General features: G+C 48.2%; 1 protein-coding gene across 1 annotated transcript; it reads left to right on the top strand.

Annotated features, from left to right (window-relative positions):
* The first annotated feature begins 1,305 nt into the window (after positions 1-1,305).
* On the top strand, positions 1,306-12,959 carry KRT79 (keratin 79). Its single transcript, XM_036915183.2, has 9 exons — positions 1,306-1,782; positions 3,686-3,906; positions 4,982-5,042; positions 5,165-5,260; positions 10,236-10,400; positions 10,595-10,720; positions 11,372-11,592; positions 12,255-12,289; positions 12,553-12,959. Exons 1-9 carry the CDS (start codon positions 1,306-1,308, stop codon positions 12,756-12,758), a joined length of 1,608 nt encoding a protein of 535 aa, XP_036771078.2. The 3' UTR covers positions 12,759-12,959.
* The last annotated feature ends 8,418 nt before the right edge of the window (positions 12,960-21,377 follow it).

Below are 21,377 nucleotides of genomic sequence, written 5' to 3'. Positions count from 1 at the left end.
CAGGCTCCTCTGGGCCTGGAGTGGGCTTGCTCTGCACCTGCCTTCCTTGGACTGTGGGAGTGGTCCCATGTCCTCTCTCTTGGGGCCCTGAGGTCATAAGCGGTGAGAGGCTCAATTCTGGCCCTGGCTGCGTGTGAGAGGTTAAAGGCAACTGCTCAACACTGCCTGGCAGTCTCTAAGTCTTCCTTTAGGCTGTGTTTGGTCCCAGTAGCCTGAGGTGGGTGGGGTGCAGAGGGGCTGTGTGAAGTGATTTGAGCAGCCCCCAGCCTCTTCTGAATCAAGCATCAGGGTGCTTTGTGGGCTGGGAAGACAGGCATGTGGGGTGCTCCATGGGCCTCTTGGGGCTTTTGTTGAACAATACGTCTTAGGTCTCCACCTATGTCCGGCCAGGATGGGATGTGCCCTGCACCCACCACCACTCCCTCCAATGTGGCTGGGCCCTTCTGGGGCAGCTCTGCTGTAGGGCAGAGGGTCGGGGGGTCTCAGGTGATGGATAGAGCCCCCTGTCTCTCATCAGCCCCCAGAAGGGTGTGCTTTGACCCCTTCACGTCGTTGGCTTTGGGGCACTGCCTGAGGGGTTCAAGCCTTTCTACCTCCTCATCAAGTGCCCAGGCCCTGCGGTCAGGTAGACTCTCTTCCTGTCCCTGTGTCCATTTTGCCCAGCACAGGGTCTCCCACCCAGCAGACAGTCTGCCAGTACATGACAAAAGAGCAGATTGCCCCCATCTTCACTCTGTCACCTGTGTCCCCAAGCCTGGACCTGACAGGAGGCAATGAGGCTGTGGGCTAAGAGGTGAGACTGGAGCAGTTCTGGCACCCTCTCCACAGCCCATTGCCCAATGCTTCCTCCTTTACCTGCACAGCCCTGGGCCCTGGGGCCTTGGCTTATGACAGGGGCCTGGGACAAACTCCACAGAACAGAGAGTCCCATTGATGGTGGCCACCAGGGCTGGGTGGGAGGAGGCCACTGGGTGGTGGGGGTGGCCATGAGGGCCTGTATTGTTCTGTTCCAAGTCAGGAGAGCCCCAGGGAGAGAAGGTAGCATCCTGTCCCACACGGTCTTGGCTCATCTCTGGCTCCAGAGTACAAGGGATAGCTGGGCGCAGCCCCTCCCTCCCACTGGGGCAGAGGGGACTCCCTTGCCCACAGGGCCCCTCCCTCCTCCTGGGGCGACGGGGCTGACGTTTCTGCAGAGCCCAGGAGCTAGGCCAGCTGGGAAAAGATAAAAAGCCCGTCAGTGACCCAGCAGCTCACTGCATTCCCTCCCTCCCAGCCCTCTCAGCCTACGCTCACGCTCTGACAGCCATGATGTCCTCTGTGTCTTGGCAGCCATGCTCCACCAAAGGGGGCTTCAGCTCCAATCCTGCCAGTGTAGGGGGCAGGTACCCGGCTCGTGCCAGCTTCAGCTCGGTGATGGTATCCCAGAGCTGTGACAGTGGTAGGGGATTCCACTGTGACCCCAGCATGGGCAGCTTTGGCAGTCGGAGCCTCTATAACTTGGGAGGCAGCAAGAGCATCTCGGTCAGCGTGGCTAGAAAGGCCTCATTGGGGTGGTCCCTGGGGGACCTTGGCCTTGGTGGCAGGGCTTACCCTGGCCTGGGGGCTGGCAGGCAGACATTTGGGCCCACCTGTCCTCCTGGAGGCATCCAGGAGGTCACTGTCAACCAGAGCCTGCTGACCCCTCTCAACGTGGAGATAGACCCGGAGATCCAGCGGGTGCGCACCCAGGAGCATGAGCAGATCAAGACCCTCAACAACAAGTTTGCCTCCTTCATTGACAAGGTGGGCTCAGGTGGAAGGAGGCAGGGTAGAGCAGAAGCAGGAGCAGAAGCCAAACCCCTAGGAGAGGGTGGGCTGGGTAAAGGCTGCTGCAGGCCGTGTGCACTGGGGTGGGGATTGATGGGATGACTGTTAGAGTTCTTCTGGCCTGAGCCTGGGACACCCAGATACGGATGGCTGGAGACAGTTTTCTGGGCCTTTACTGTGATTGCTCAGGTGAATCTTGTGTCTACCCATCTTGAAAGTGTTGCAGCCTTTCATGTAGTCATCCATGATGCCATTACATGCAAACTTCTCGCACAATTAAAGAGTGGATTGTTTCCCTTGTGCCTCTTAGTGGGGTGGCCCTTATTGCCTCTTGTCATTTTATAGATGGGGAAACTGACTCAAGCATCAAGGAGCCCTGGCCATTCCCTGTTCCCTCAGTCTTGGAGGAGGCCTAGGGACAAATACGTGGTCAGGACACATTGGGGGTGGGGGGCGGTGCCCTTTCTGCTTCTATCCGTCCTTGCTGTTCCAGCCAAGAAGCTCGTTTGGGGTGGACAGTCAGGAGGGTGGTCCCCTGGGAGTACAGATTTTGATCTGTTCCAGGTTAAGAGTGTCCTGGCTCCTTCCCTGGCCTCCGGGGCCCTTGCACTGTTCTCTGGCATTTCCAGGGCACTTTGCTGCTTTGTCTTCCACTACCCCGAGACCCCAGACCAGGCAGTGGGCCATGATGGGCAAAATCCTGGTGGCTGGCTACCTTGCTTCAGCCTTTTGTGGGTTCCCAGAGGACAGTCACATCCTCCTAATCATGCAATATACACAGTGTCTCTTGAGGAATGAGAGTAGGTGATATTGTGTCCATTTTTAAGAAGAGAAAAACTGAGGTCTGGAGAGATCAAGTGATTTTCCAGGGTTCATACAGGTACTTGGCGGTGAGGTGGGCCTTGGTGTCAGGCCCGTGGGCCTGATGGTCCTAGGCAATAAGAGGGCTTGTTATTAAGAAGCACACCTGGTGCGGGGCGCCTGGGGCAGGTGGCTGTGAGCCTGGGGTATTGCAGAGGCAGGATCTGGAGAGATTGGATGGTAGAAGGTGATGCAAGTCCTTCCACCCACCTCCTCACCTCTTCCCCTAGTGACCTTGGGTTCTTCTGTGGGACTGTACCAGAGGTCAACAAGCAAAAACTCCCTTGTGCTCTCAGAATCATGACGTGGGAGCTGGGGTCCTGAGATGTTATCTGTGGCTGATGTCTTTGAATCCTGGGTGGGCAGAGAACCCCCTTCAGGGAGCCTGTTAAACCCATGCCAGGAGCCCTCTTCTGAGTCAATAGAAGTAGGGGTGGGCATCCATATTTAAAAATAAAAAGACACATCAAATTTATAGAGAACTTGTGAAGAATTGTATAACCTGTTCCTATATATTCTTTCACCCAGATTCACTAATTCTTGACATTTTATCACATTTGCTTTCTCTCTCTGTGTGTACACATACATACCTACATATATATTTGTATGTATGTATATATATATATATATATACATACACACATACACTATATATGCATCTGCATTTTTAACAGTTGGTTTTGATGCAGAATTAGGGTTCAGAAACATCGACCTAGTTCACTTTACCCAGGACAGCTGAGAAAGGGAGACCCAGAAAGGAGTGACTTGATTGTCACCAACTAGTGAGTGACTGAGTTGGGGCTTTGATGTTTATCAACTCTTTAGGGTCCTTGGCATCAGATTAGACTGTCTTTCCCAGAAGATTGTTCCCTCAGGAACTCCTCTCCTCAGCAAGGCTTGGGCCCTACACCCCTGTGGCATCCTGGTCGGGGGGAGATGGTGACTCTGGGCCCCTCCCTTGGTCTTTCCTGGGGCTGGGGGATGGTTTCAGCCCACCACCCTTCTTGCCCTGGTTCAGGTGCGGTTCCTGGAACAGCAGAATAAGGTGCTGGAGACCAAGTGGGCACTGCTGCAGGAGCAGGACCAGGACTCGGGCGACACCAGGAACACCCTGGAACCCTTCTTTGAGAACTACATACACAACCTGCAGAGTCAGCTGGGCAACCTCCAGAGTGAGGGGCTGAGGCTGGACTCAGAGCAGGGGAGCATGCGCAATCTCCTTGAGGACTACAAGCGCAAGTGAGGAGGGGTGAAGGGGCTGGGGCCGCGAGGGGGTGGGGGGGACAATGTGGGAAATCTCCCCAGAGAGGCTGCCCCTTTCCCAGGGCCCCTAGGCCCACCTGGTGGTGGGCGCACACAGAGGTGTTTCCCTCAGGTGCTCGGGCCCTGGCCCACTGACTCCTGGAGAATTGTCACACTTGGTGTGTTGTTGCTCATAATTTTTAAAACTCTTTATTATGTGGTAGGGAGGATGGTGTAATGAATCTCCATGGTGTCATTACCCAGCTTTCATATTATCAGTTCATAGCCAATCTTGTTTCATCTATGCCCCTAGTCACTCTCTCCTCCCTTGCTATCTTGAAGCAAATCCCAGACTGAAGCAAATCATGTTATTTCATTCACAAATATTTTACTGGATATATTTATACAGTTCATTTGCATAACTTGACTTAGTAAAACATAAACACAATGCCATAATCACACCTAAAACTTAAAACAGCAATTCCTCAATATCATCAACTTTCCAGTCAGTTTTGAATTTCTAATTGTCCCATAAATACCATAAACTAAAAAAAAATAGTTTGTCTGAATCAAGATCCAAATAAGGTTTACATATTATGATTGGTTGATAAGTATATTTATACTTCTAAGGTATAATCTTTCATAACTTTCCTGATAACTTGACACTGGGCAATTTCTACTCTTTAAAGTCTCAGCAAAAGCAGTTGAAGAGAAATTAGTTATTTTAAATGACGTCCTCCTGTTCTTGAAAGTGAATGCAAAGATTAATCACTGTTGACGCATCTTCTATATACCTGTTTCTCTAAAGCCCTGTAAGGGCTCTTATCCAAAAAGATGGCTGCTCTCAATTGCCCTATTATACATTCTGTGCCAATTTCCTTAAAAGGGGATGGGTAGGTATATTTAAGGACTATCCCCCTAGTTTCTTCACTGGTTGGCTACATTACACAACTGCTCTTCAAAGGTATTTTTGGACAATGTGGGACCCACTAAGGCTTAAAGCCAAGAGGGTTCAATGTCTTACAAGGCAGAACTGGGCTGAGCCTGTCCTGAGTCTTCCCTGTGTGAACAGGTACGAGGATGAAATTAACAAGCGCACTGCTGCAGAGAACGAATTTGTGGTGCTCAAGAAGGTGAGCAGGGGGCAGGGAGCGGGGCAGGTGGTCTTTTGGCTGCCAGGGTGCTGGGCTGACTTGGAGAAAGGCAAGAGCCCAGGAAGCTGAGCCATCTGCCTTGTTCTTTCCCCGGCCCCCAGGACGTGGATGCTGCATACACGAACAAAATGGATCTACAGGGCAAAGAGGTCTCCTTTACCGAGGAGCTCAAATTCCTGAGACATCTCTATGAACTGGTGAGATGGGGAGGGAGAATTACCTTCATATACAGCATTAGGGATTCTCCCTGCAGGTCTGATCTGAACTCACCAGTGCAGTTTAATTGATAGGAGGTAGAACCTGGACCTTTAATTAGTACTAGCTTCCATGTATTAAGTGCTTGTGATGGGCCAGGTGCTGAGCTAAGCTGTCTACATAATCCTCTCAACAACTCCCTAATAAAGGTATTATTATTGTCTCCCCTTTATGATCAGAGACAGGCTCAGAGTAGCTTACCCATGGTCACACAGCTAGAGGCTGTGCTGGAATTAACACCTAGTTCTTGGACTTCAAAGTCTGACTCTTGCTACTGTGTTACACTGTTCCCCTTTTTGTCCAGTTAGTAATGGAGCAAGAAGAAATGGAGGAGTAAAGATGGGCAGAGAGGGGAGACTGAGAGTCCAGGTTGGAGCTGGAGGTGAGCAGCTGGGAGGGGGTAGATCACAGAATCTAGGAGGGGTCCGAGTAAACAAGGGGACTTTGAAGACTAGGATGAGTGTTGAACTTAGCTCAAGCTGACCACAGAATCACAGATTCTTAGACTCACTAGGGACGTCAAGGGCAGCCACTCAATGCACAAACACTTCCTCTAATATCCCTGACAGGGGGTCATATGACCTCTATTCAAAAACTTAGAGGGACGGAGCTCACTATATTTTGGGGTGGAAATTTCTATTGTTGAGCAACTTTATCAGAAAGTTGACTTGACTCTCCTTTCCATGACTTCTGCTCTTGATTGGCCCTGATTCTGCCCTCTGGGCTGCACATATCCAGTTGTCTTCCATGTGACAGATGTCTTTCATATGAAAGCCTTTTAGAGGTTAGGATGATGAGGGGACATCTGTGGCATGGGGGAAGTTGAAGAAGCAGGGTTCTTGGTCCAGAATTCAGAAAATGAGGGGTGGGGAGGTTATAGATACAGACTTCTGTTCATGCAGTCACCTGTTGTACTAGTTTGTGTGTTATTTCTAGAAGCCACTTAACAATGTTTGCTCCTTAAAAGCCCCTGGGATTTTTTCATGCGAGTCCTTTCAAGTGAGACATGTATCCACTCTCCTCCATTTCCTGTAATTGGGCAATTGAATTTTTGAAACCAAATGCAAGAGTTAAAGATTTCTGTTTCCCTATGAAATGGTATTGTGCTTTCATCCCATCATTTTAGGTAATTGTGGGCACTTTGAAACTTGATTCTCCTATCCATATATTGGAGATACCCAACTGGATAATTGGATATATTAGTGATGTGCCAGCTTTGAGTTATCTGCAGACCTGATAAAAATTCAGTTCAGTTAATTTAATAACGTTTCAGTGTAAATCATTGGTAAGCATGTTAAAGCAGACAGAGCCAAAAACAGAGTCCTCGTACAAAAACTAGGTTTTCAATGGTTCCTTCCCATCTGGCTGACCTCGCTCCACTAATCCATCAATTTGTGGTTCAAGTGACTTGGCTACTTTAAAATCCAGTTAACCATATCCGGTCCACATTCTTCTGTCTTATTTTCATTGGTCAAACGATGTCTCTGGCAGTCTTTCAGCAGTTTAGAAATACAGTCATGGAAGGAATGAAATCCCTTTCAGTGGACTTTTTCTTAGGGACATCTTGCTGGCTCCATGCCTCTTGTAAACATTTTATAATTCTTTCTAGAGGTTCATAGGAGACTGGCATCAAGTTTAACTTCAAGCAACCTTAATCTCATTCCTTTGAAAATGGGAACGTTTGTTGTGTCTGGGGTTCTAGAACCTCTGCTACTCTCCATATTCCTCAAGGATGTCCAGAGGTGTTGACTCCCTTGGCAAAATCCCCCTGGTCTCCTAGGATCTGCTCTTCTGCCCTGGGCCCCTGAGATCCCCAACAAGGCCAAGGCCTCTCATGCCCTGTGTCTGTCTTGAGTCTCCATTTCTTCTCAAGCATTCTGCCCTTTCTAGTTTGATGACTATTCTCGTTGATGGAAAAGAGGCAAGTGACTTAGCAGTTGAGTCATTGGCTTTTCCTGGGCCTTCTGTAGGGTTAGCCCAGTGCTGCTTTCCTTGTTCTCCTTGGCTACAGCCCATCTAACAGCCCCTGTCCACTAGCTTTAGCATTTCCCCTGGCTCATCCTCGGCTGTGTTGCTCTCTTTCCAACATCTCTACATGTCCTGTAGGATGGAGCTTGCTGGGGAGTTTTATGCCATCATCACTGATTTCTTTGGTGCCTCCCCAGTTTCTTCTTTACTGGGGTCCCTGATGGTCGCTCCCTGTTCTAGGCCTCTTAGGTTCTTTTCTCTTTTGGGCCTGGTCAAGTGTGTGCACTCCCCTCTTCTCTGAATGGGTAGGAACTGGCTTTCCTACTGCTTAAGGCATGTGTCTGGCATGTGCTGGCCAGTGTTCCTTTCCTCTGCTGCTCCTTGTTCATTTTACACATGTTACTGAGTATCTTCCACATGGCAGCAGAAGGACTAAGTCCCTGCCTTTGAGGGGGCCTGCAGTCCTGTGCTGAGTCACCATGTGATGAGAGCCATGGAGGGGCAGGGCACAGGGTGCATGGAGCAGATTGTGACTGGCACTTTCTGGGACGGCTTGGGGAGCTACAGAGGAGACAGCATTTGAGCTGGATTTTGAAGGAACAGCAGCGCATTTAAAGGAGGAGCAGGAAGGGTCTTCTGGCCAGGGCCTCAGCCTGTGCAGTGACACGGAGTCACCAAAGAACGTGGTGTGTTTGGGGAGCAGCAGGTAGGCTGGGCCTTGAGTGTGTGGGAGAATTAGGACAGGGAGGATGAGCTAGGGACCAAGCCGGGGCACCTTCCTGTCAAAGTTCCTCACTGCCTATCTGTGCCTGCTGTGGCGTAAGAATGAAGGCCAGAGCAGTCTTTGCCTTGCCGCTTCATGGGTGAATCAGGCGTGAGTGCCAACATGGCGCTAGGTAGTGGATTTCATGGCTTGGGTTTGGTCAGGCCAGATCTCAAGGAAATCTGGAGTGCCAACTGCCAGTCCCTGGTGTACCTTACAGGGTAGGAAAGCAGCCTCAGGGCCTCCCTGTGGCCTGGGGTCCCTGTGGGATCCAGTCCCTGCTCCAGTGACATCATTTTGGCCTGTCTGGCTTTTTATCCCCTTGCCCAGGTGATCTCTACCTGCTCTTCCCCAGAGGTCAATGGTGCCTAAGGAGAGATCTTCTCTCCCACTTGCATTAGCTCTGAGTCTTTGGAAAGCCTGATCTTTTTATCCCCTTGTTCTAGCAAGATCACCCTCATCCGTTCTAGGTGGAATCTGGAAGGTAGTTTCTGCCTCCTTGCCTTACCAATTCCAGCACGATTCCCCAGGACCATGCTCCGGCCTGGGACTGCAGAGGGCTCCGGCACTGGGGAGGGGTGATGTTGCAATATGGTGCTGGCAGTGCTGTCACAGCCATGACAAAATGATGTGATCTGTGGCGGTTATGCCTTGTGGACATCTTAACTGGCATTCAGAGATGTTTGAGCAAACGATGCACTAACTGAACACCCACCATGGGCCGCCATGTATGGATCTAAATCCTCACATCAGCTGCACTAGGAGGGTATTATCACGGCCATTTCATAGGAGGCGGGGCTGAGGCATTGGGAGGTTCAGCTAGTGAATATTAGGCTGGGGACTTAAATTTGCTTGGTCTGTCTCCAGAGCACGTGTCTGTTCACTAAACCACAAATGTTTCAGTGATTGTATTTCTGCCCCTTCTCCCCAGTACATTCTCCCTTTTAAAAGACAATGTAATTTAATAATCTAAATCCAGTATGGATATCAGTTTTGGCTTTTGGTATTTCTCTTGCTCTTTATTTCTGTCTATCTCTACTTTAGTCTATGTCATTGGAGGTTCTGATGTCAGCTTCCTAGTTTTGAGACTGGACTCCCCATTTATTAGTTGTGATTTGGGGCCAGTTAGTCTTTGGGACTTTGGAAGAGGGCATGCAACGGATCAGTGCTTGCCAGTGCTTAACCCAGTGCTGACCACAGGAGATGTTCAGTAAATGAGAATGGTTATGGTTATTCTGCCTCTGTCATAATCCCATTGGCTTCAGCGAAGGGCCAATGTTTGACAAAAGCTGGAGACAAGAACAGAATGTAGAAGGTACTGACTTTCACATGGAAGATTCTCTCCCCTTTGGGAGCTACTGAGGAGCACTGAGTGGCTGAGTGATTTGATCAGAGCTGCGGTTTGGGGCAAGGTGTCAGCAGCCAGGGTAGGAAGGGCCATGACAGGACAGGCAGAGCACCCCTGGGAGCCAACACAGTTGTGACGCAGTGATAGAGTAGATTTCAAAGCCAGAACACAGCAACCAAACATCGTGGCATCTCTAAATGTCTGTGCATGAAAGTTGGTGGCCCTAGAAACACAGGGAAGGTCCAAGAACACCACCATGGTCTATAGATATCAGTGTGCTCTAGAGGAAACCACTGGGCTTTGTTGCTCAACGGGCTGGTTCCAGTCTGGACTCTAGGACCAGAATGGATGACCTTGGATCTGGTGACCTTGGACGTGTCAATTCTCTTCTTCAAGCCTTTTCCCTCACCTGCCTAAATCAGGGCCACTGTGAATGGAGGTTCCGGTTGGTAAGTGGCTGAGTGGAGAGTGCGATGGAACCAGGCCCATGCTCAGCTCCCCAGGCCTTACCAGTTGCCAATGCCCAGAGGGGAGCCTCCTCCCAATTTGAGGGCCAGCTGTGGCCCTGCTTGCCTCACAGGGTGTTCTGAGGATTAAAGGGACTAGAGAATGTGCTGGTTCACTGCCTGGCAGCAGCCTGAGTGCAGTAAGTACAATTCCCTTTCCTTTTCTTTAGTCTCTTAGAAACCTGCGTGTCCATAAGAAGAAATGCTATCTATGAAAATGGGAGCTGCATTTCACAGTGAGAGAGATTGAGGACTTCCCTTGCAGTTACAGCTTTCCCCCAGGGTGGAGCCTGGGGCAGGGATGCTGGCGGCAACTATTTCTGTCTCTGCAGGAGCTGAGCCAAGTGCAGACCCATGTGTCTGACACCAGCGTCATCTTGTCCATGGACAACAACCGCAACCTGGACCTGGACAGCATCATTGCTGAGGTCAAGGCCCAGTACGAGCTGATTTCCCAGAGAAGCAGGGCTGAGGCTGAAGCCTGGTACCAGACCAAGGTGACGAGAATGGCTGGCTCAGGCATGTGGGCTGGGACTGGACACAGACGTTCCCCATTATGAGAGGCCTGGGCCACTGGGCTCCTTGGAAGCTTGAGGCCAGACGCACCAGACTATTCCGGGGCCTCTAGCTGTGAGGGTTTGCCTGGGCCTGGAACTATCTGACAGCTCACTGCCACTTCTTTGGCCTACAGTACGAGGAGCTGCAGGTGACAGCTGGGAAGCATGGGGACAATCTGCGGGACACCAAGAACAAGATTAATGAGCTCAGCCGCACTGTCCAGAGGCTGCAGAGTGAGGTGGATGCAGTCAACAAGCAGGTGAGCCTCTAGATGGGGGCCTGGGGGTTCAGTCCTGGGTGTTGGCAGAGGTGGGGGACCTTCTTATTGTCATGCTGAGGGGCGAGACCTGCTCTTCTGATGGACAGGTCACACTCAAATGCTAGACCATCAAGGTCCATAAACTCCTCTTATAGAAAGGAAACTGAGGCCCAGAGAGGGAGAGGGACTTGTCTAAGGTCACATAACACATTAGTAGTAGAGCAAGTGGGGCGACCTTATCCAAGGATTTTGATCTTATCTCTAGAAGTCAGAGCAGGAGACTAAGGGTTTGAGGGTCAGGTCGTAGCTGCTGACCCCACCTAAGGTATGGGTTAAAAAAGCATGGGCTCCTCCCAGATCAGAGTGAAGCATTTGGGTAAGGGTGAGGCATTATTTATTTTATCTTTTGAGGCACTGGGCTGAGCTGAAGCAGGAGGGACTAAGATTAGACCTCAATAAGGACTTTTCCAGGGGTTCTCCGTGGTCCTGCTTATGTAACAGCATCTTCTCTCAGATGGATATTTCTGCTTTCCTTCTTTCCCAGTTGTTTGGGGTAGGGGAAGCTAGGGAATGGTGATGCCTGGCTTGAGGGCAGAGAGATGGATGTGATGACCCTGGAGCGAGTTCCCAACACTTGTCATCCCTGGGCAGGGCCAGCAGCTGCAGACCGCCATTGTGGAAGCAGAGCAGCGCGGGGACCTGGCGTTAAAGGATGCTCAGAAGCAGCTTGGGGACCTGGACATGGCCTTGCACCAGGCAAAGGAGGACCTGGCCCGGCTGCTGCATGATTACCAGGCCCTCATGAGCGTCAAGCTGGCCCTTGATGTGGAGATCGCCGCCTACCGCAAGCTTCTGGAGGGCGAGGAGAGCAGGTGGCTGCTCCTCCTGCCTCGGTTCAGAGGGCTCTTCAGTCCTGCCCTGTGGGAGGCCAGGGTGGGCAGCTCTGGTCGGGGGCAGGGAATAAGGGAGGAGCTAGGCTCCTGATTCATCACCCAAGGGGACTCTCTCACTTGCGTTCACCATCTCTGCCGCTCAACCCTCAGCAGTCCTCACGGTGGCTGGTAGCCCAACAAGGGGGAGGTTCTCTTCCAGCAACAGATTCCACCACTGGTGGCAGCTCTGAAAAAAATTCATCGTCTCTGTTCTTGGGGAAGGAATGAGACGTAGAGAAAGTCACTTTAGCCAGAGCTGGGGAGCTTGTTTTGGCATGGGCTTTGTTTCCAGGGGAGCAGGCATGCTGTCCATGGACTGCATGTGGAAGGAGGGGAGGCTGGGGTTGGATGGAGGGTGTGTGGCCTGCTGCCCTTTGCTTCGTCTGCAGCGCTGGTATTAGGAGCTGCTGCACAGGCTGCCGGGTCCAGAGCTGCCACATCACATACTTCTCGTGTCTCCTGGTCTTGTCAAGCGGGCCCTGGCTCTCGAGTGTTGACCCACTGAGTTGATCCACTGTAAAGGCAGAGGGAGAAAGGGGTTCTTGCTTGGGCTCCAGGGATCCCTGACACCTTCCTTCTCCTGGCTTCTCTGTTTTCCCCAGGATGTCTGGAGAATGTCCGAGTACAGTCAGCATTTGTGAGTATTTTGCTGCCCCACACAGGGCCCAGCCCCAGTCCTTTGCTCAGTCCATTCAATCTGTCCTTGGCCAGAAGAACATATTCCCTCCACTTGAACCCGAGTTCAGGGGACCCCAGAGAATGAGCTTCCTGCCCCAGCTTCTCCAACCATTTCACATGGCTGCATTGCCTGGTTTCATCCCATCCTTCCCTGATTTCTGGAAGCCTCTGGCCCTCTCCCAGCATGACTCTCCTGCCTCACCTAAATCCTTTGTCTTGCAGCGGTGACTGGCAACTCCACCACTGTGTGCAGAGGCAGTGCAGCTGGCTTTGGGGGAGGCATCTCTCTGGGTGGGAGTGGGGTTGCTGGCAAGGGTGGATTCAGCACCCATGTGGGCTACAGCACTGTCAAGGGAGGGCCTGTCTCTGGGGGTACCTCCATCCTGCGGAAGACTACCACAGTCAAGACGTCCAGCCAGAGGTATTAGCTGCCAACCCTTGCAAGCCGGGGCCCTTGCAGTCTTCTTCCTGCTCCACTCACCCACCTCTGCTGCCCACCCCACTCACCAGAGGTGCAGGAATAGCTCAGGATCACAGGTCCAGCGTATTTGAAGCCAGACTCTCTGCATGTGATCTGCATTTTGGGAAGGGTTCAAACCATCCAGGTTTTCTTGGTTCTGCAATGATGGGATGGGATGGGAAGTTATGGCCGCCAACTTAAGTGATTTGTTTAGGTGTTTTGGGGGTTGCCTTCTGACCACTGAGAGTAGGTTGGGTTTTTCAGGCTATCTCAGGTTCCCTAACTTCCTCTGCTCCTCTGCTCTGAGCTCAGGACATGCTGGGAGAGGAGGGATGGAGGTTGGGAGTGGTCCTCAAAGGCCCTTCAACTTCCCTAGTTTCCCACTAGACCCACCCTCCCCCTGAATCTACCCTCACTCACCTCCCCTGTCTGTGCCTGTGAAGTGTCTCAATAAATAGCAACTGCAGCTTTCTGTGGTTCCAGTCTGATCTGCCTGGGGAACCAAAATTGTCAACTGATTAAATCCCTTATGGTTGAGGCAGCAACAAATAAATGCTCAGTGTGTCTCAATCACTGTGATAAAAGCATGTTTACTAATATCACCACCACTTTAGGCTTTTGGTCTCTCCCTCACAGAGTTCACAGAAGAAGGCTCATGGGAATACATAAGTTGCTTAAGGTAGGACCCAGCTACTGAGCAGATGTTTATTACCTAGCCTATCATCTGATGTTGTTGAGCCCTCTGCTAACTCTGCAAGGCAGGCAGCGTGATTGTTCAGTGGAGAGATCCTGGGCTTCAGAACTAGACAGACTTGGGTTTAAATCCTAGCTCTGCCACTTACTAGATGTGACCTTGGGTGAATTACTTAACCTCTCTGAACCCCACTTTTCTCTTTTGTAAAAGCAGGGTGTGATGAGAAGAACATCTGTAAAGCATCTGGCTTTTTATTTTTTTGTTTTTAAAATTTTTTATTAAGGTATGATTGATATACACTCTTATGAACGTTTCACATGAAAAAACAATGTGGTTACTACATTTACCCATATTATCAAGTCCCCACCCATACCTCTATGCAGTCACTGTCCATCAGTGCAGCAAGATGCCACAGATTCACTATGTGCTTCTCTGTGCTGCACTGTTTTCCCCGTGATCCCCCTACACCATGTGTACTAAACAATACCCCCCAATCCCCTTCTCCCTCCCTCCCCACCCGCCCTCCCACACCCCTCCCATTTGGTAACCACTAGTTCATTCTTGGAGTCCCTGAGTCTGCTGCCATTTTGTTCCTTCAGTTTTGTAAAGCATCTGGCTTTTAAGGGCCTTGACAAGAATTTGCTTTGTTTTCCTTACCCCTGGCTTCTGGTTTTCCAACTCATAATCTAGGAGACAGATGATTTCTCTCTCAGACCTCATACCCAGTCATCAATAAAATCCACATCTTTCCAACAACAGAACACATATTTTTCTCAAGTACACATGGGATATGATCTAGGATAGATCATATATTAGGCCACCAAACAGGTCTAGCAAATTCAGAAGACTGAGACCATACCATGTGTCTTCTCTGGCTTCAATAGTATGAAACTAGAATTCAATATCGGGTGGAAAACCAGAAAATTCACACATATGTGGAAATTAAACAACAGTCTTCTGAACAACCAATGAATCAAAGAAGAAATTAAAAGGGAAATAAAAAATATTTTGAGACAAATGAAAATGGAAAAATAACATACTGTAACTTATGGGATGGTGCAAAAGCAGTTCTAAATGTGCTATTTATAGGTTAAATGCTCACATCAAGAAACCAGAAAGACCTCAAATAAACAACCAAACTTTATACTTTAAGGAACTGGAAAAAGAACAAGGTAAGCCCAAATTAGGCAGCAGGATGGGAATAGGAAAACAATAGGAAAGTAGAAAACAGTAGAAAAGAGTTTGTTCTTTGAAAAGATAAACAAAATTGACAAATCGTTAGCTAGACTAACCAAAGTAAAAAAGAGAGGACACATTAACAAAGTTATAAATGGAAGAGGAGATGTTAGAATTGATACCCCAGAAAAACAAAGGATCAGAAGAAGCTATTACGAACACCTATATGCCAATAAACTATATGCCATCCTAAAAGAAATGGATAAACTCCTAGAAGCATACAATGTATCAAGACTGAATCAGGAAGAAACACAAATCTGAACAGACCATTACTGGTAAGGAGATAGAAAAATCAGTAATAAAAATATCCCCCAACAAAGAAAATTCCAGGACCAGATGGCTTCAATGGGTGAAGTCTACCAAAGATTTAAAGAAAAATTAGTGCCAATCCTTCTCAAACTTTTCCAAAAAATTGAAAAGGACGGAACACTTCCAAACTCATCTTATAAGGCCAGCATATCCTGATACTGAAGCCAAGATAAGGACACTACAAGAAGTGAAAGATGTGTGCCAATTTCCTTGATGAATACAGATGCAAAAATTCTTAACAAAATACTAGCAAACTGTAGCAGCACATTAAGAGGATCACGATCAAGTAGGATTCATCCCTAGGTTGCAAGTTTGATTCAACATACACAAATAAATAAATATGATATATCATATTAGTATAATGAAAGATCAAAATCATATGATAATCTCTATAGATGCAGAAAAAGCATTTTACAAAATTCAACACCCATTCATGATAAAAACTATGAACAGACTAATCTATGCATGACAAGCCCACAGCTAACGTCATACTAATAGGGAAAAGTTGAAAGCTTTACCTCTAAGATCAGGATCAAGGCGAGGATGCTCATTTGCACAACTCCTGTTCAACACAGTAGTGGAAGTCCTGGCCAGAGAAATCAGGCAAAAAAAGAAATAAAAGCCATCAGAATTGGAAAGACAAAAGTAAAATTGTCTATTTGCAGATGGCATGATTTTATACATAGAAAATCCTAAGGATTCTACCAAATAACTGTTAGATCAAATCAATGAATTCAGTAATGTGGCAGGATACAAAATCAACATGCAAAAATCAGTAGCATTTCTGTACACTAATAACAAATTATCTGAAAGGTAAATAATGAAAACAATGCCATTTACAATAGCATTAAAAACAATTAAATTGTTAGGAATAAATTTAACCAAGGAAGTGAAAGATCTTTACACTGAAAACTATAAAACATTGGTGAAAGAAACTGAAGAAAATACAAATAAATGAAAAGATATCCCATGCTCATGGACTGGAAGAATTAATATTGTTAAAATGTCCACATTACCCAAAGCCATCTATAGATTCAATGCAATCCCTATCAAGATTTTAATAGCACTTGTTACAAAAGTAAAAAAAAAAATCTTAAAATTCTTATAGAAGCAACAAAGACTCTAAACAGTCAAAGTAGCCTAAGAAAGAGTAACAAAGTTGGAGGCATTATACTTCCTGATTTCAAAGTTATTATAAAGCTACACTAATCTAAACAGTGTGGTACTGGCATAAAAATAGACACATAGACCAGTGGAACAAAATTGAGTGCCCAGAAATAAATCCCTGCATATAAAGTCAACTAGTATTTGACAAGGGAGATGAGAATACTCATTGGAGAAAAGATGGTCTCCTCAATAAATGGTGCTGGGAAAATTGGATATTCACATGTAAAAGAATGGAACTATCTTACACCACTCATAAAAGTTAACTTTGTAATGGATAAAGACTTAAATGTTAGACCTGAAATTGTAAAACTAGGAGAAAACATAGGGAAAAGCTTCTTGACATGGGCTTTGGCAATGATTTTTTTTGGTATAACACCTAAAGCATAAGCAACAAAATAAAAAATAAACAAGTAGAACTATATCAAACTAAAAAGCACAGAAAAAGAAATGACTGACAAAATGAAAAGGCAACCCATGGAATAGAAAGAAAAATAATATTTGAAATCATATACCTGACAAGGGGTTAATACCAAATATATAAAGAACTTATACAACTCAAAAAGAAAAAAAATTCCAATTAAAAAATGGGAAAAAGACCTGAATAGACTTTTCCCAAAGAAGTTATTCAAATGGCCAATAGGTACATGAAAAGATGCTCAACATCACTAATCATCAGGGAAGTGCAAATTAAAAACACAATGAGATATCACCTCATGGCTGTTAGAATGGCCATCATGAAAAGGTAAGAGATAACAAAATTGGGTGAGGATGTGGAGAAAAGGGAACTCTTGTGCACTGTGTAGGAGTGTAAACTGGTTTAGCCACGGTGGAAAACAGTATCGAGATTCCTTAATAAGTTAAAAATAGAACTACCATATGACCCAGCAATATTACTTTTGCATATATAGCTGAATAAAATGAAATTTTCTCAAAGAGATAATCTGTCCGCTCATCTTCATTGCAGCATTATTTACAATAGCTATGGCATAGAAACAAACTAAGTGTCCATCTGTGGATGAATGGATAAAGAAAATGTGGTAAATATATACAATGGAGTACAATTCAGCCATAAAAAGAAGGAAATCCTGCCATTGCAACAACATGGGTGGACCTTGAGGGTATTATACTCGGTGAAATAAATCAGAGAAAGACAAATACCGTATGATCTCACATCTGTGGAGTCCCACCCCTGCTTCCATCGCTTTCCAAATCTTACTGCTCCCTCCTCTATTGTGTCTCTCCATTTTCCTCTTCACCTCCACAGCTTCCCACTCTGAGCCTGGACCTCACTCCTCAGTCTATACCCAATAATTCCGAATTGGCTGAACCCCCCAGCCCTATACCGCCTCCACCCCCAAACTCTCCTACCACATTGAAGTGCTTGAGAGAGGCTATCATTTACCCCTCCCTTCCTTGGCAAACAACAACAAAAGAGCTCCTGCTGGAATAAACCCTTCTGGATGTGCCCTCCCTTCTGAGCTCCATCACTCAGTCCTCCTGGAAGGAACCCAGATGTGCCCTGTCAGCACCCCCACCAGGTCTGTGGGAGTGCCAAACCCTAAACCACAGCTTAGGAACACAAAAGCTTAGCACTCACTAAATCAGCTCCCTCTCAGCAGCCTGGGTGGTCTCCAGCTGGGGGAGGCAGCCACACTTTCAGGCTGATGCTTCTCTTCTCAGGGGAAGGAAGTACACCCCCCTGATGTGCACCACCTCTAGGAATGATAGCTGAGGTTTCCTGAGTGCTTGCTGAGTTGCACGGCTGTCAACCCTCCAGCTGGTTCACTCTTCCCAGCAGCCTATGATGGTGATACTATTACCATCCCCAACTTGCAGTTGAGGAAATTGAGGCACAGAGTGGTTAAGTAACTTGTCTTAGGTCACACAGCTAGTGAGTAGCAGAGCTGGGCATGGAGTCCAAGCAGTCTGGCTCCAGAGCCCAAGTTCTTAACAACTGGGTTATGCTGCTTTTATAGAAAAGAAATAGAGAAGCAGTGGGTGTCAGAGCTGGAAGGGATTTGGATATATTCTAGTCCAAATGTCCCATTTCATAGGTGAGAAAACTGGGGCTAAGAGAGGGAAGAAGTTGATAATGGCAGAGTAAAACAAACAATTTTAGTGAAATTATATTTCTGGCTTAAAATCCAGAGATGTTTTACATATCATGTAACAAAACTCAAGATTCTATTACAGGCCAGGAAGATCCATTAACAATAATGTGTTGCTTAGAAATACTTGGTGACTGTCCAGAAATAGCTTGGACGTAGGGGTTTCCACACTGAGTTCCTGGAGCCTGAGGACCTTGGGGAGGCTGTCAGGGATTGGGGGAGGCCAGGTGCTGAGGAGGCTCAGAGTTGCTTTCTCTGCACCAGTCAGAGCATCTCTCCTTTTATCTGTTTTACAAATGGGGCTTTCCACGTGCTTTTAATGACAAGGATGGTTTTGCTGCCCAAACACGTTGGGTAACCCTGCTTGCCTGTGTCCAGGATGGATGAGCAGGAAAGAATGTTCTGTATCCTCTGGGAAAGGGAGGACCTTGTGCACAGGCAGTCCCCCTATCCCACCCCCACACCCTGTCCTTGATTCTAGGCATCCCCACCCTCTCCCTGCACTCACTGTCTCCTTCCTGAAACGCTGACTGGGCCTTTTCTGCTGAGTTGCTGATCCCCAATTGGCTCTGGCTCCCCAAAGAGTGACTCAGGCCCAGTGGATGGCAAGGCCTGGTGACCAAATGGGAGGACCGGGCCAGGGAGGGCGGGGGCACCTTCCCACAGTGCACACCACATCTGGGGCTGAGAGTGAGAGATCCCCGTAATCCAGGGCTGAATGCTGGGCTTGCCTCCCTCACCCAGAGAGCCCTGAGCAAACACACCCTCTGGCCCCTGCGCCACGCCCCTGTCAGCGGCTCACCCACTTTGACAAGATGGGGAACAGCTGCCCGAGGGGGAAGGGCCATGGAGGACAATAGAGGAAGCTGTGGGGGTAGGGTGGAGACCAGCTTTTACCTATTACTGCCAAGTAGTCCCCTTGTCCAGTACCCTGACTCTGGCCCAGGGGGGCAGGAGGTATCTTTCCCTTTTTTAGGGAAAGAAACCCACACTCAGGTAAGGGCTCAGGGGTGCACCGAAGGTATGTGTGCCTCCACTTTTTCATGCTACAGTTTGAGGGTTTTGTAAACTTCTGGCAATTCTGACTTAGTAAGTCCACAAATGTGGCTCTGGTCTAGAACTTTCTTCCTGTTTGGTTTGAGTTTAATACAGGATTTCCTTATAAGAGTTTATTATAGGATTTGTTAATTAGGCTAATTTGGATTTAGTTAATTGGAGGACACAGAATTGGCCCCTCAGGACAGTGTCATACCTTATTGGGTACTTGTAAGGACAGGGCCACATAAACCAAACAACTGATCATGTGACAAAGCAAGAACAGAAAGAACTGAGACACGTCTGTGGAACGTGCAGTATTCTGGGCAAGAACCTGTTGCTGCTCTGGTGGACCATAAGCTATGGGTCTGTGTAAGGTGCTGTATGTTTTTTTCTGCCAGTGGTGTATGGGGGCAGAGTCACTGGTATAAAGCACCGTGGTGTAGAGATTAAGGTCACAAGCTTTGAAGTTAAATAGGACTGGCCTCCCACTTTCTCCACTTCCTAGCTGTGTGATCTCAGACAAGTCACATAACCTCTCTGAGCCTCAATGTCTGTAGCTCTAAAACTGAGCATAACACCTCTTTTGTAGGGTTTTTGTGAGGGATGGAACTGTTATAAGAAAAGAACCCAGTATCCAGCTCTAAAGGAGAGTCCCTTCTATCTGAAAAGCATGGTGGCCTTTACCTCTTTTTACTTTTTGTCTCAGGGATGGTGTTTGCCTCAATTTTGTGTTAATTTCCTGAGAAGTACCTCAGTTGTGGCTTCATGATTTGGGTGCCCCTCAGGCACAAAGTAAGATTGATTGTATATTATATACTATCTATCTGAAAACCCCTTCCACCCCATGTGCTTTATGTTTTAGGACATGAGTGGACGCAACTCCAGGTACAACACCACATAATTTTCTCCTAGTGTTGGAGCCACAGATGGCAAGACACAAGGAATATGTCACGGGCCACCTTGGGCTTCAGCTCTGTGGATGTCCATGAAAGGCCCTGCCACCCCTCTAGGGGCAGCTGGGAGAGTGGAGCCATGAGTGGAGGATACAGAGACCCAGGTGAGATAGCCATGGGTCTGGGCGCCAGGCTTTCGCTCAGCCCACGATCCTGGTGATGGAACCTTCCATCTCCTCCCCATGCAGGAAAGCAGACCTCATCTCCCCAAAGGGGTGGCTCCAGCTGTTCTCTGCTCCTGTAGCTGCAGCCCCTGAGACCTGGAGAGCTTCATCTTCCTTTGCAGCCATATCCACCCTGAGATTCGATGCCCTAAAAGCCCCCTCAATTTGAGCAATTTGTTCAATCAAGCTCATTCAGGTGCCAAATTCTGGACTGGCCACTGAACAAAGTAGATAGACTGACTTCGTTTCATATCAGGCAGTATGATACAGGTGAGAGGCCAGGAAGGGCAGATCCTTTGGGACCAGACTGATGTGGGTTCAAGTCCTGGCCCCACCACACACTACTGTATAAGCTCAGGGTCTACTGTACCTCCCTGAGCTTCCAAGTTATATATAAGCATGGCTGTGATAGAGCTGCATAGATCTTTAAGGAAGATAAAATTATAACCTGTATACAAAGCATGTAGCACAGTGCTTGGCACAAAGCTGGCCCTCAATAAACCCTCACTAGAAGGATGAGTGAGTGTTCAGCCACATGAGGAGTTGGTCCTGGCTCTAGGACGCTCACTACAGGTGGACAGACTATCCCTCAGGCTTGCTCCCATGGACTTGGATGGAGCCTAGGGGCCTTTGCCAGGGTCCTTCCCCTGACCCTCCATTTACTTAGGGGTCACCTGGGCACAGGCAGGGAGAGCTCAGCCAAGCTGAAGTAGGTGGGATAGAGGGTGGGGTGCAGATCAGAGACAGAGGTAAGAGGAGGGCAGGGGAAGGAGTGAAGGTGGAGGTGGGCTGGGGGGAGGAGATGGCAGAGGACAGAGGGCTCCCAGCCAGCCCAACCCTCCCAGCAGCCAGGTCCTGAGAACTGGCTCCCCTGACCACCCTCTTCATACCCTATGGGCCCTGCATTCTCCTTTGCAT

Source organism: Manis pentadactyla, chromosome 10 (genome assembly GCF_030020395.1).
Source record: "Manis pentadactyla isolate mManPen7 chromosome 10, mManPen7.hap1, whole genome shotgun sequence".
NCBI lineage: Eukaryota > Metazoa > Chordata > Mammalia > Pholidota > Manidae > Manis > Manis pentadactyla.
This window is presented reverse-complemented; position numbering and strand designations above follow the sequence as displayed.